The sequence below is a fragment of the Gambusia affinis genome, linkage group LG16 (genome assembly GCF_019740435.1).
Source record: "Gambusia affinis linkage group LG16, SWU_Gaff_1.0, whole genome shotgun sequence".
In the NCBI taxonomy this organism is placed as follows: Eukaryota; Metazoa; Chordata; class Actinopteri; order Cyprinodontiformes; family Poeciliidae; genus Gambusia; species Gambusia affinis.
The window spans coordinates 4,824,967-4,839,967 of record NC_057883.1 but is presented as its reverse complement, the minus strand read 5'-3'; the positions used below and the strand labels follow the sequence as shown (position 1 = coordinate 4,839,967).

Here is a 15,001-nt window from a genome sequence, read left to right as displayed (position 1 = left end):
CTTGCTGCAAGGCAACAGCTTAACCAACTGCGCCACTGTGCAGCCCGCTTTTAACAATCACTGAATTATTTTGTACGTTGTACAAAAAACAACAACAACAAAAAACAAACAAACAAAAAAAAAGCAGCTTCAATGCATCTTTAAAAGCCAAACATAACTTTAATACAATGCCGAGTGCGCAACCTCGTATCAAAATTTCACGCTTATGTTGCATTTTCAGATATTTTTGCGGTTCATCCTCCTGACTCACCAGCTTATGCATTATGCAACGACGTCAACAATTATTTATTCATCTTCACCTTCGGGGTCATGCCGTGAAATTCCGCCAGCGTATTAAATCCGAATCCGTCGCAGCGTCGTGTGAAAGTGAAATCGCCCCATCTGTGGAGGTGCTATATGCGGCAGGCTCACCTGGCACATGATTTCCTTCAGCAGGTCCTCGCACAAGTCGTAACCCGCCGTCTCCAGCTGCTCGATCACGTCCCAATATCTCTCCGCGATCGCGTTGTCCGTCCTCTGGTCGCAGCAGCCGAACTGCTCGTACTGGGAGCAGAACTCCAGGTGCCACTGCGGCTTGAAAGGCGGCTCAAAGTCCAGGCACTGAGGGTGAGCTGATGCTGGCTGGATAGCGGCAGGCAACATCACTGAGATGATGATGATGATGATGATGATGATTAAGATGACATCTGATGCGCCACGCGCCCGCTTTGGGGAAGCATGCGGCGCCGCCGCCGTGCGTAAAAGCGCGCAAACGGCACCTCTCGGTCGGAGAGCATCCCTCTGCTTGCTCGTCATCTCAACCGTTTGACTCCCTGAGACTCCTTTACCATCGGCTGCCAGTTTATATAGGCGGCCGGCCTCGTGAGATCGTGCACGTGCGAACACGCGCGCTCTCTCTCAAAAGAATGCACACAACGTCTTGTGGCGTTTTTTTTGTTTTTTGTTTTTTGTTTTTAACCCCAATTACGTTTCCAACCAGACTTATTAGTAGTTCAATTAGCAGAAAACAAAAGTAAATAAATAAAATCAAGGATATTTTAATGTTATTCCAAACTTATTTGTGTGGTTCCTGCACCGCAACTAAAGTTGGCAGAACTTTACGCCTAATTGTCCAAAAGGGGGGCCAAGAACGCGCACACACACACACACACACACACACACACACACACACACACACACACGCACGCCCACACACACACACACACACACACACACACACACAGGGCACAGTGTCGAGGCATGCACACACAAAAAAGGGTCAAAGCAACACAAACTGTAATTATGTCGCACATATATGTAAAGCGCCTCCGGGAAGAGCTGGGTGCCCTCACAATAAACTGTTCCAGCATGTCAGGAGGTGTTTGAATATAAAGTCTAGTCAGGTGTGGATTACACAATTTTGAGCTGCTTCCAAGAAAAATTACTGCTGAAAGAAAATGTAGGAGCAATGACAGATCATGCAAAAAAAAAAAAAAAAAAAAGGCCCACCTTGGTGATTGATAGATTTAAACAGATTTGTGGTTATGAAGCTTCATCTGGCCTGAACTGTCTCCCATATGTAAGCTGTGTTCCCCTTTGTTGCTTGTGGCAAACATCAAATAAGCATCCTGGTGGGCATGAAAATTCACCGTAAAAACAGAAAATCCATCATCACACGGTTTTTAAACTCAATCCCACAGAAAGTTTCTAGTCACAACTAACAAAAGGTTTGTGATCACAGAGCGACCAACAAACCTGTCTCTGTTAACTATAAAAACAACTAATCTTACCAGGTGTTTCTGGTCCGGTTTATAGTGCAAACAGCTTGAAATAAGATAAAATGAACTTCCAAGAAACTTTTTGGAAAGAAACAGAGGCTTGTTTTAAGTTGATAATCTCTTAATTTTGATGGAAAAGCAGTTCCACTGGCAGAATAGTTCACTTATAATATGGGGAAATATGTTTTTGTTGTCAGTGAAATTATCTGCCAATGGAGCAAGCACTTTATCATCAATTTTGAGGAATTATTGACTTAAAAGAAGCTCATAAATCTTGCTGAAAAGTTACATATGAGCTAGTTTTTCTTATTTCTAGTGTACTAAGATATTAGTATTCAAATTAAACCTAAAATACTTGGGAAGATTTTGTGTCTTTACAGTGTAGAGGTGGGTCCTGAGAGTGGTGGGGCCAAGAATAATGCAGCTTTTTTTTTTTTTTTTTTCCAATGCCTACATCTTGTGGTGGAGTCGCTCTGGGCAGAAAGCCATATCTCTCATATGCAAATTTACAGTCCCAATTGTGTTTGTTGGCATCTCAAAACATAGTTTCCAGGTTCTCTTGAGATCTACTCTTTTGTCTTTCTACATTGCGTCATACATTTCTGTTGGCTGAAATGTCCAGCTGCGAGTAAACAAACGGAAAATCCAAAGCAAAAATGTATCGATTTATTTACACTTGATCAGAAAAATAAGTAAACTTTGGGACCAGGAGGTTGGACGATATGCTCCAGGAAAATATATTAAAATAAATAAAATAAAATAAAAAATTCAACTTGAAGAACGAACGAAAAATGGTCGTAGAATTAGGTGACTGTGTGTGTGTATGTATATATATATATGGGGGGGAAATTAAGTGATTTGGGCACAAAAATCGAAAATTGTGCATTTATCACAAATATTACACATTGCAACTTCTAGTAAAAATATTTGCTGATTAGGAGGTCCAATGTGCACGGACCCGACCTAAAACGTCCTTTCTTTCTGTTCAGCTCGCTTTTCAAGATACATTGTAGTGACAGTATCTGTTCGGCAGATGGCAGCAACGAGTTCAGTAAGTGTGCAGCAGGACGAGGAAGCGGAACTACGTCACTTTCTTCTGGTATTTGTTTTGGTCAGAACAAAAACGTTGAAACTTGCCGAAGAAGTGCATAAACATCCGCACGAGCTCTTCAATTTACAACCCAGAAAGTCACATTTTTACCCAATTTATTTCCAAAAACTCTGGAACAGATAAGGAATCCCTTGAAAATACATAAAATGATAAGCGAATATTTTTATTCTTTATCTTTTAGCGTTAATGTGTCTCCCAACAAATACAGGTAAGGCGAAAGTATTTCTTGCAGTTCTGTTCTTTGTTTTCGACACGATTCAAGTGTTACATTTTCGACAGCAACAAAAAGTGTTGCATAAAACCTTTTAATGAAAGTTATGAATTGAAAAGCGTCATAGTGACTACTTGAGGTTTCTGCTCCCGTATTTGTCTTTAATCTAAATTTAAGATTAAATTGTGTCACACGTGCTACGAATCGTACGTGGGTTCCAATTTAGTGATTGATATTAACACACAAACAAAGATTTGCTGTTCGCTTGCTAAATACAAAGAAACTAATTACTTGTGTGATCGTTTCTGAAGTCAGAAAGTTTATATCTGAATGACATTAAACCCAATTTATCCACGTAGCAAGTGTAGCCCTTTACTTCAGTCAGCTGTCAAGCAGTTTGCAGCAATAAGTAAATGAATATGTCACTCTTAGCAGTCAGAGGAAGGTTGGCTCACTCTTTTTGGTATAGAAGGGATTCACTTTAAACTTTAAAGAGTACAAAAACGTTTTTGATTAAATTTTATAGCGGTGACATTTGAAAGCTTTGGCACTTGTAGTTGACTGTGAGTAAACGAAATACACAGTTATACCTCATCCTTCAGTTAATAAAGCAGTATTAGTTTATATGTTTCTTTCTCGTTATTTATTTATTCACTGCTTGTTTGTTTGTTTATTTGCTTGTATCACAAAATACAAGATAAAAAACAAAACGTCTGTCCTATTGGCGGAATCTGTACAAAAGAATCGCGGATATAAATCCATCTTGCGCCTTTATTTTGAAGGGTCAGCTCTGGTTTCCGGTCAGATACAAGCTAATCCTGGTTGTCTTGATGGGCGGCGTAGAGGCGCTGCCAAATCTGGCAGCAAAATAGATTTCCACCACCGCACCTCTACTACTACAGTCCTCTGTCATGGCACCTTAAGCGTGTAACGAACTCGACGTACATTCAAGCTCGGTAGCTGATTGTATCCTGTCTGTTTTCTACGGTTGAGCTAGACGCTGACCCCGCCGGAGACACGAGCCGCCGTGCGGACGGGCTGAACCGCCACAATGAGCTCCGAACACCAGAGCGACAGCGAGGACGCCGACGAGTCGCAGGATAGGCCCGGCAGCACCGGCAAGAAAGAAGACCCTGTTGGAAGACCGACACAGTCGGAGGTGGAAGAAGACGCCCCGCAGAGGGTCTGCGCTTCGCCGCCGGGGAGCAGCAGCGAGGACCAGCCCGAGGGCAGCACTGGCTCGTCTCCTCCCCGCCTGGAGGATGAAGAGCGCCGCTGCTCACCGGGCGCCGCTCCGCAGGCGGGGAGCGGTGGGAGCTCCAGTAGCGAAGGCTACAAGGGGAATAGCCTGTTTTCCTGGCTGCAGAGCAGGACTATCAGACGGGGGCTGTTTGTAGACCCAGCCAGGGATAACTTCAGGACAATGACCAGCTTGTACTGCTCTATGAACCCGGCTGTGGAGTCGGTCAATCTGAGCTCTCAGACCCACGGAGCTGTATTCAATTTGGAGTACTCACCGGACGGGTAAGTACTGAGATGTTTCAGGACATGGTCGTAGACCTCACAGGTTTCACTGATTGCATTGACACATGCATTGACACCCTGTGCTTCACAATTTCAATTCTTCGTCCTTGGAAGTTTGATCCAAAGTTAACGTCACATGGGTGATGTAGTGCTGCATGTCTTTAGGAAGCTCTCCACAGCAGTCACAGCTAATGAGGACAGTCAAGCCTCCTTGACTAGACACCAGATGCAGGACCTAAATCCTGCAGCCAAACCGGGTCAAGCTGTCTTGTCTGGGTCACGTTTGTTTGTGTGCTCATGTGACAGCGGTAAGTCCTTCCTGCACACTGTTGGGCTCGGCTGTCTGCACATACGCAGGTGCGTCTCAGTAAGTTGGACTACGATCGAAATCAGTCAAACATAAATATACATTATTTGCACACAGAGTGCTTTACTTCTGTTCATTTTCACCATGCTAACCTAAAATTCAATTTAGGTTGAAATGATTAACAGATTTCAATAATCGATTATTGAAATAATCGTCAACTAATTTAGTTGTTGGCTAATCGTTAACTTTGCCATTTGCTGGGAAAAAAACAACATACTCAGAGCAGTAATTAAGGTACTACTGTACAATATATATACTGTATATATATTGGATTTTAAGTGAAAAATCCTACTTGAATGTAAATATTTTCTAACAGAACTCAAGTAGCATAGTAATAGCTGTGTCTGCTTTAAATTTTGTCAAAGTCTAATATTAAGCATCCTTTGCAATGGAATTGTTAAAAATAGTCAACAAATTGGCCTGCTCTGTACTGATAAGTGAAGCAGGTAAGTATTTATTTAGATGCTGAACTGACTCCAAACTTGGTAAAACTCAGCAGACAGTTGCAAATCACAACTCAAAATCACAACTAATTGTGCAAACATTTTTTCCTCCCACATAACTTTTTTAGCTTAAAATTGCAATATCAAAATTATTTGTAATCGGTCTGATACAATTAGAATGTAAAATAAAATTAGCGGGTTTCTCTGCCCGTAAGCTATAATAGTCAAAATGTATATATAATTAATAAAATATATGGTTGATATGTATCATTCTGTGTGCAATTATTCTGCAGTTATACTTTCTTATGCTGAAAGAAAGTAAGTTTTCCATATTTCAAGATGTTTGTGTTGTAATATATTGTGCTGCTGTGTACTTACAATTTATTGAGATACACCTGAACGACGTAAGTTGGGGCATTTTATACAATGCTTATTGTATCTTTTTATGTTTTTACTACTTTATTAGAATAATAACGTTTTCGTTTTACTGTTGCACTATTCCCCCTCTTTCCTAAATGTAGAATAACTTGGGTGACGACACAGTTAAACCTCGTCCCAGGCTTGTGGTGGCCAGTAACTCTGGTTTGTGTGCTCCCTGCTCAGGTCTGTGCTGACGGTGGCCTGTGAGCAGACAGAGGTCCTCCTGTTTGACCCCATTTCATCCAGGCACATCAAGACCCTCACAGAGGCCCATGAGGATTGCGTCAACAACATAAGGTGCTCTTCTCGCATATAACTTCAGACATTTAGGGGTTTTTTTTTTAAAGCTGATCTGAATCGCAACGAGTCACTTGGAGAGAAAAAAATTACGTTGGACGGATTTTTGTTCCTGCTTGGGAAGAAACGGCAGTTTTGCTTCCAAGATGCTGTTTCCACATTATTCAGAATATTTTACATTTTTCCCTCATCATTTTAACTTTTTATTCATGAGATCAAATTTTGACTCAATTCCAGGGGTGGGGATTTATTGTATCGTTTGCCATTTATCGTGATAAATTTCTGTTAAGAATTTTGATTTATTGTTATCACTATAAATTCCAATTAATGACGTATAAAACCCCTCAAAACTGTCCAAATTGTTTGGATTCCTAGTTCCTCTACAGTTTATTCAATGAAAATATCAAGATATGATTAAATTCAGTTACTGTGTGCTGTTTAGTGACAGGAGTTGCACTTCTTTATGTGAATGGTGTCGTACAGAAGTGTATTATAAATAATTTTCAAGAGCGATATTTATGTTTGTGGGGCTCTGAATGTTGTCATACAGTCACAGCCATACAGTTACCTTTAAAAAATTAAAAAATAATATTTTTATCACTTTTATTGTTATCACAATATGTGATAAAACTCAATGATATTTATAGCTATACTGAATTCTTCATATTTTCAATACTATGGAACTGTTGGGGAAAAAAAATCTTCACCCTTTTCTTCCCCTCCTGTTATATAGTTTGTATGTTGACTCTATTATTCTACCTGTGCAGCACGTTGGTGCGTCTGCAGTTGTTTTTAAACATGTCCTACGTGTGAATGAAAGGATAAACGAGGCTCGAAGGCCGAAGGTCGGCTGAAACCGTCTCGTCTCTCTCCAGGTTTTTGGACAATCGCCTGTTTGCCACCTGCTCCGACGACACCACCATTGCATTATGGGACCTTCGTAAGCTGAACTCCAAGGTCTGCTCGTTGCACGGCCACGCCAGCTGGGTGAAGAACATCGAGTACGACACCAACACTCGCCTCCTGGTCACATCCGGCTTTGACGGCAACGTCATCACATGGGACACTAACAGGTTGGTTGGGTTTGCATTATGCAGGAGCTCTGCAGCGGTATGCATCGATTTTGAACCTTTTTAAAATACATATAAATGTATATATATATATATACAGCGAAATATCCACTCAGTTCTATACTTTCCACTTGAACTTTTGCAACTTAATAAAATTGAAATAAAGAAATCTTATTTTTATATATTTATATAGATTTATTTGTGTCGCCACTGATCAGAATGAAGTCCAGCTCAGTCAGTTTGGATGAAAAGTATCTATAAATCTATCAGTTTAGTAGTTTTATTGGCACAATTTGTTCTTTTCTAAAGTTTACGGGTTGTAAAGATTTTTGCATGGTGTGCATGGCAATTGAAAAAACAAAAAAGAGTAATCATCTCTAAGCTACAGCATAACAGCTGTTTTCCAGTGAAGTGCTTCACGTTCCATGTAGTTGGTTTTAGTACTGCGAGGTTTTACCTTATGTGGTTGCTGGGGTTCTACAAGGAAGTTTTAATTTATTTAATTTTGAAATATTTATGCCTCTGAAAGCCTTGTGAAATCAACATCTTTCCCTTTATCACCTCTGTTAAGTAGTAAGAGGAAGTTTAAGTTAGTTTAGAGATGAATAAAAAAACTTAAGCAGAAAAGGAACCTGTAAAATCTGAAATTTATGCTATTGACTCACTCCTCGGACCATTTCCCCTTTCATTTACCTCTTTTGTTTTAATCCAGACTGCATGTGTTTGATTATTGCTAATAGATTAACAAATGCCCTACAAAAAATTAAATTCCAACTTATTAGAAATATTACTGTATTGTTAAACGTAGCAAACGTCTTCCTTGGCAGGTTTACGGAGGACGGCTGCCCGCACAAGAAGTTCTTCCACACTCGCTATCTGATGAGGATGCGTCTGACTCCTGACTGTTCCAAGATGCTCATCTCGACTTCCTCAGGGTACCTACTCATCCTTCACGACCTGGACCTCACCCAGTCCCTGGAAGTGGGCAGCTACCGCATGCTGAGAGCCCGACGGACCCCCCTCAGCTCAGGTCAGAACACAGCTGTCAATTAAAAATGAAAAGAAAAGGGAAAGCAAATTTAAGCATCTCCACAGAGTGTCCCTGCATCCTTCCAAAAGTCTGAGATGCCTCTATCTAAAATGGAGGCTTTAAAATGTCTCAAATTTACGAATCTGAAATTAAGGCCTAAATAAATTACCGTATTTTCCGCACTATAAGGTGCAACTAAAAACCTTCAATTTTCTCAAAAGCCGACAGCGCGCCTTATATATGGACCAATATTGAGCCACAACAGGTCTCACAACTACGGTAAGCAGCCGCCAACTTCATTTTCCCCCGTAGAATAAGAAGCGCGCGGTGCATTCTGGGATATATGACTGCGCCAAGCGTGCTGTTTCATTTCCATTTGTGTGTTTGTGTAAAGACCCCAAAATGGCTCCTTTTAGGAGACACGCTTACGACGCAGAGTTTAAACTGAAGGCGATCAGTCACGCAGTAGAACACGGGAATAAAGCAGCAGCAAGTTGTCAGAACGCTGGTTTGTCATCTATTACGGTAATAAAGTTTGACTGACCTATCTGACTGTTTAGTTGACATTCCCTTTAGCGCAGCTCCATTTAATAGATGCATAACGTAACCCCAGCCTCTACTGTACCTCTATTCTATGCGCCTTATATATAAAAAAAGTTTTAAAATAGGCCATTCATTGAAGGTGCGTCTTATAGTGTGAAAAATACGGTAATTGGAAAAAAAAAAGAATTCTGCCTTAACCCTTTCATGCATAATGGTCACTAAAGTGGACAATCTATCTAAAAGCCATTTTCTTGTGCTTCTTGTGGATTTTTATGGTATAAATGCACACAGACCACTGAAGGGGACACTAATACATCATAAAATACATTATCCAACTACTGGCCATCAGCAGCAAATGCAAGAAATTATTTTTGTTAAATCCAATATGGCTGACAGACAAAAAACCATGCCAACCAACCCGGTCCCTCCTTCTTCTGTAGACAACTCTTGCAGGTAAAAAAAAATATTGTGACATCAGATAACCCCTAAAGAACAAAACTACTGATGTATTTTTGAAATAACAACTTTGTATTTGGAGAAAATTACATTTGATCACCTAAAGAAAAATTGCAAAAAAAATTTTCTACTTTTTTTTTATGTTTTAAAAAAATAAAAACGAATTTGTAAAAAAAAAATCCTGACACAACGGATCATAATTTATGCATGAAAGGGTTAAATATGTTTTCTTTTCCCCATGGGACTTAATTGCTGCGCAAAACTTTGAGGCGGTCAAAGACCTTTTCACTGCGTTTGCTGTTTTCGTTTGTACATTTCTGTCATGATACAAGTCTTAAATTTCATTCATAGTAGTCTTAAAAAGCCTTAAATTTTCATTTCTAAAATGAAGCTCTTAAAACATCCCAAATTCATTGAGGAAAAAAATAAGTTAGTAATAAATATGTTTCCCTTTTTCTCGCAGAAAAAGCGCAATCTCTTTTGCACACAGACATTTTCACTCTAACTCAAGGCTGTTTGTTGCAACTGCTGGTAACTAGTTGCTAAAAGCCAAATTGCTTTTTAATGCCAATTTTTGCAATTATTATTTGTATACTTCTGATATGATACAGGTCTTAAATCTGATTCATAGTGGTCTTAAAATGTGTATCTAAAATTAAGGCCTAAAAATGTCTTGAAGCTATTGGGGGGGTAAATAAATTAGATAAAAATATTTTCTGTTTTTTTTTTTTTTGTGGGACTCTATTGCTACTCGCAATGGTCTTAAAAAGTCTTAAATTTGAGTTGGTGAAACTTGCAAAAGTAATTTTTTCCAGTAATTTTTAATCCGTTTTTTTTTTTTTTTTTTTTTTTACAAAATTCAAATTAAACAAGTGAATTTAAAGGAACAGTGTTTAAAAACAAAACAATAAAGTTTATGTGTTTTTATTTTTTTGTTGTTGTTTATTTTTACAGACGGAGGCACATCAGCGTCCAGGTCGACCGTGACGCCCCGTCAGGGACACGACTCCAAGCTTCATCCTCACAGAGAAGGTCAGGGATGGTCTTAGATGGATACTGGTAGCCTAGCGTCACTTCAGCTTACGGGACTGTGATCAAATTTCCTCTCTCCTCAGGTCTGTCCCCACGGAACAGCCTGGAGGTTTTAACTCCTGAAATCCCTGGGGAAAAGGACAGAGGGAACTGCATCACATCCCTGCAGCTGCATCCCAAAGGCTGGGCCACGCTCATCCGCTGCTCCAGCAACATGGACGACCAGGAGGTGAGGAACCTTTCACGCCGTCGCAAATCCGGTTCTACTGCCTCGTAAAAGTGTTTCTGACCGTCAGCAGTCACCTAATTTGTGATTTAGCCCATAGAGTTTAATATATTTAATAAATCCCACTGGTCCCTGAAAGCCTCAGAGGGTTTATTAGGGCAAATTATGGCATCATGAAGACCAAACAACACCGCAGCCAGGTTAGTTATAAAACATCTGTCTATGTGCACAGCTGGTAGAGATCAGTGGCGTGTGGTGAGGTTCAAAGCTGGTGAGGCACTGACTTAATCATAATCTTATTATATAGACCCCCTGCGTGTTATTGTTTACATAAGGAAATGTGACGCATGTGGACAACGCTGAAGGCCAAAAAGACAATTCTCTCACATGCCACCCAAAGCCGCTCTGCCGCCGTAGAATAATTCTGTTACCTCAATCAAACTTAGACATGTAGATATGATTAATTTCCTGCTGTGTGTAAATATTGCTGCACTTGACTTTACTGTACGGCTAGCTCGCTGTTCGCCAATAAAGCGAACAGCAGCTAGCCGTGCAGCTCTTACTGCAGCTCTTACTCTGCAGTTGTGGAGTTACAATGTCTGGGATCATGAGCGCCCCCTGCCATGAGGCAAGGGAACTGCCTGCCTCACCTCCAATCTGTTCTCTGCCATTTCTGATCACTTCTCCACACACAAAACACGTTACACACACAGTTGGTGACAAAAAGCACTGTACATTTTATACATCAGCTAAATTATGGAAAGCCAGTTCATATATTTAATTTTTTTTTAGCCATTTTATTGGCGAACAGAGTTATATAGACGTACAGACAGGAACATGCTCTCGTAGAGTGGCAGCCAGAGCAGTTAGCGAGAGGTTGATCGATCCCAGGTGAGGCTCAGCTTCGCTTCTGAGCATTTGAATGAGAAAATGTCAATTGATTAAGCTAAATGAGAAATGGGTATGTTATAGTAAAAACCATAAAGTTTTCACTTTATGGTTTTTAAAGTATAAAAACTAAAGTACCCATAAAGTATTTTCCACTACATTGAAGAAAATAGCAATATAAATGATTTTATAATTTTATCATTATATGACCGCACGTCAGTGGTAGAGAAATACCCAAAAAATCTGGAAATGTCTTTCCATGGACAGTTTCTACTTTTTACATCTTAATTTTTTGAAAATTTCTTTCCAATTCACATTGTTTCACGAGGATGTGTTGACTTATCACATAAAATGCTCAGCTTTATGGTTCTAACATGACAAAATATGAAAAATAGTTAATTGGCATCAGTACTTTTTCAAGACGCTGTAGTTTTAAGCCGCAGCAGTTAGGATGTACTATCACTGCAACTACAGCTTGATGTCATAATCCTCTAAAAATCTAAATAGACTGGTATAGCTCATTTGACGTAGACTTTATCATCTAGATACCTCACACTTCTTCCTTTGTTCTCTTTCTCCAGTGGACCTGTGTGTACGAGTTCCAGGAGGGGGCGCCCACGCGGCCGCTGGTGTCTCCCCGCTGCTCCCTGCGCCTCACCCACTACATCGAGGAGGCCAACGTGGGCCGGGGCTACATCAAGGAGCTCTGCTTCAGCCCCGACGGACGGCTCATCTGCTCCCCTTACGGCTACGGCGTCCGCCTGCTGGCCTTCGACGAGCGCTGCAGCGAGCTGGCCGACAGCCTGCCCGTTCAGACCAGCTGCCTCCGGGAGATCCGCTCCATCTACTCGCACAGCGACGTGGTGCTCACCACCAAGTTCTCCCCAACGCACTGCCAGCTGGCCTCGGGGTGCCTGAGCGGACGCGTGGCGCTTTACCAGCCCAAATTCTAGCATCCGGCGTTGTTTAAAAGTATCTATTTCTTTTTGTTAAACCCGATCACTGCAGACCTGGGGAAACGCGCACCAGTCTAAACCTCTGCATATAAAGAGGTGGAAATGCATCTCTTTATATGGGAAGTGTTTTACAGATGGTTACTTTTTGCACATTTGTGCAGAGGATTTGCTGAAGCTAACCAGAGATGCACCGATCTGAGTTCTATTGCCAATTTCTAGGCTTTGCTATTTGTACAGCTTTAACCTGCCGATACCAACTTTGGTTTATTCCAGTTTCTGTTTGAAAACTAATATATAGTATAAGAAAATACAAGAACAGAATTCAGGATACGTTTCTTCCTTGTTTACTTCCCTTAAGCTGCTATTATTTATTCATATTAGGAGCAGAAACTATGTTTTGAAATAGTATAACCATAAATTACAGCTACTGTTCTTGTACTAAACCAAAATTCTAGAGTTCACATTTTAAATTACCTTTAGCATTTTATAGAAATGATTTGAATCACTAAACAAATGCTGTATTCTGTTCAGCCTTCCTGTTGTCTGTAAAACTCCTACTCTCTCTTGCTTCCCTGCAGCCTTTATGAACCTCAGACATATATTGTACTTGGTTTCCTTTCTTGCACCTCTTTGCTTCCTCTACCTTAATTTTAAGCGCCTCACTGATTCTGAAACTAGCTAACTCTGAGTCTTCACTCAGTAATGGCGTACACTCCGAAGAGTATTTCGTGCAATCAGGTAGCGATTCCATGCGGTGCATTCACTGACTCAAAAAACGTTGGATTTTAACGCGTCCTCCATTAGGCAAAAAGAATCGTCTAGCAGATTCCTCGATGCATCGCAACTGCTAGCTTAAGAACGTTGCCTAACCACGTGTTACGTGACAACCCAGGTCTGCAGCTGTTAACCGGGTCAAGTTCGTTTAGGTGCTAGCCGTCAAACTGACGGCCATTAACTGGCATAAAGAAATGACAGACTGAAGCTCTGGGCTAATTGCCAGGTTGCAGCAGAAGATGGACACTTTGAGCCCTGAATTTCAAGACATGACATAGAAAAGCAAGCTCAAAATCGAAGTGCAAACAAATTGCATTTTGTTTTTGCAGACGAAACTTTCTGAGCAGAAGTTCAATGCAATTCTTGATGCAACTCTGATATCAGGAAACGGCAAACTGTTGGTCGTTTGTGGCTCCTTCAGTTGCAGAATTGCTTTTGGCCTCTTTAATAGTACTTATTTTTCTTCTTCTTTTGAGACATAGGCACATCCAGACGTCGCCGTCTCAGGAGGACAACACTAACGGTGCAAAAAGTCAAGTATCGGTGAACCCGGGAGGCGAACGGACTTCCGTTTACGCTGTTTGTCACGTTAACTCGACTTCCTGCGCTGCGCCTGGTGCCGCTCTCTGCTGCTTCACTCATGCCTTCGCCACAGGTGCTGCTTCTGTGCTCATACAATCTGAACTTCAAGGACCTACCCTCCTTTACCTGCCTGCTGCTTTTGTTGTTCCCAACATCTTATCTCTTCCCACTGTCCAGATCCTCTGTTGTTTTTAAGGGTTTTATTGGTGTATTAATGTTGGCACTAATTGTTGCACAGCGTTTGATTTGATAATCACTTTAGAGTTGTTAACTCTGTAATCACCTCTTTACTTTCCCCAAAGTTCATGCTTTTATCTTAAGTCTTTAGATCGAAATATCTGGTCACCAGGAAAATTGAGCAGTAGTAAAAAAGGCGGCGAATATTTCTGCATCATTGCAACTCAAAGATACATAGTTTTACCCTCCTGTTGTCTCAGCGCTACGCTGTATAGGAGCAAGGCAGATGTCAAGTCTGACGAGGGTTCTCCCATCACTGTCGGTTCCTGGAGTCCTGCGCGTGCACACACACACACACACAAACAAAAATCGGAAAAGCGCACACACGGTCAGCGTGACCAGGCTGGACCACGCAAAGGGTAAGAAGCTGGCAGGGTCCCATTGACTCCGTCTCTTCCGATTGCAGGAGGGTTAAGAACTATTTTTCATTTTTACCAGCAAACAGAATTTTGCCCAAAGCTTGTAGGCTACTTCACATGAGTTAAAATGTTCCTAGAAGTTAATAGTTTTCATCAACAACTATTCAAGGAGTGTAAAATAGCACACCAGATGCTTACAAACATTTATTAAAAGCCTTAAACCAAATTACAAAATCTTGTGAAAATTTTAGAAAAAAAATACCCTGTCAAGAAATATTTCCTGCTACTCACCGAGTGTGTAGGCACGATAAATGTTCTTCTAGAAATATTAGCCTACCGGCTAGCGGTTAAAAGAAATGGGTTTCTGTCTTACATCGTATTTATACCCCAAGCCAACAGGAAATCTTAAAATGAATGAATAAAAAGCTAAAGTCACATTAATTCTATGCTATTGGTGGAGGTGCCAGCAATCAGTTGTAGTTAAGTGCATTTCAGACAGAGGTTTGCTTTTCCTCAAACTTTTGGTAAGAAAGGCGGCTGCAATAAAGGGTTGGCTTGTTTTACCTCCCTAAAAATGTAAAGGTGTTTTACCCCTCAGGGGTAAAACATGGTGGGTAAATATCACAACCTGATATCCAAACTATCATTCTCTGGTGGTTTATTTCAGAACCTGAATAAACTATCAAGTTTACTCTTAGTAAGTAAATTGTCGGATTGA

The 15,001-nt window shown here is 40.7% G+C and overlaps 2 protein-coding genes across 2 annotated transcripts in view; one reads left to right on the top strand and one right to left on the bottom strand.

Annotated features, from left to right (window-relative positions):
- hhipl2 (HHIP-like 2) overlaps positions 1 to 795 on the bottom strand; it is a 45,076-nt gene extending 44,281 nt beyond the window's left edge. The window contains exon 1 of the mRNA XM_044142799.1: positions 412 to 795. Coding sequence (XP_043998734.1) covers positions 412 to 795 — 384 coding nt within the window. The remainder of the gene's footprint in view (positions 1 to 411) is intronic.
- Positions 796 to 2,885: 2,090 nt separating this feature from the next.
- Positions 2,886 to 14,231, top strand: wdr32 (WD repeat domain 32). The gene is made up of 8 exons (XM_044142877.1): positions 2,886 to 3,076; positions 4,077 to 4,603; positions 6,017 to 6,130; positions 7,006 to 7,203; positions 8,028 to 8,230; positions 10,184 to 10,261; positions 10,345 to 10,490; positions 11,957 to 14,231. Exons 2-8 carry the CDS (start codon positions 4,131 to 4,133, stop codon positions 12,326 to 12,328), a joined length of 1,584 nt encoding a protein of 527 aa, XP_043998812.1. The 5' UTR covers positions 2,886 to 3,076; positions 4,077 to 4,130; the 3' UTR covers positions 12,329 to 14,231.
- The last annotated feature ends 770 nt before the right edge of the window (positions 14,232 to 15,001 follow it).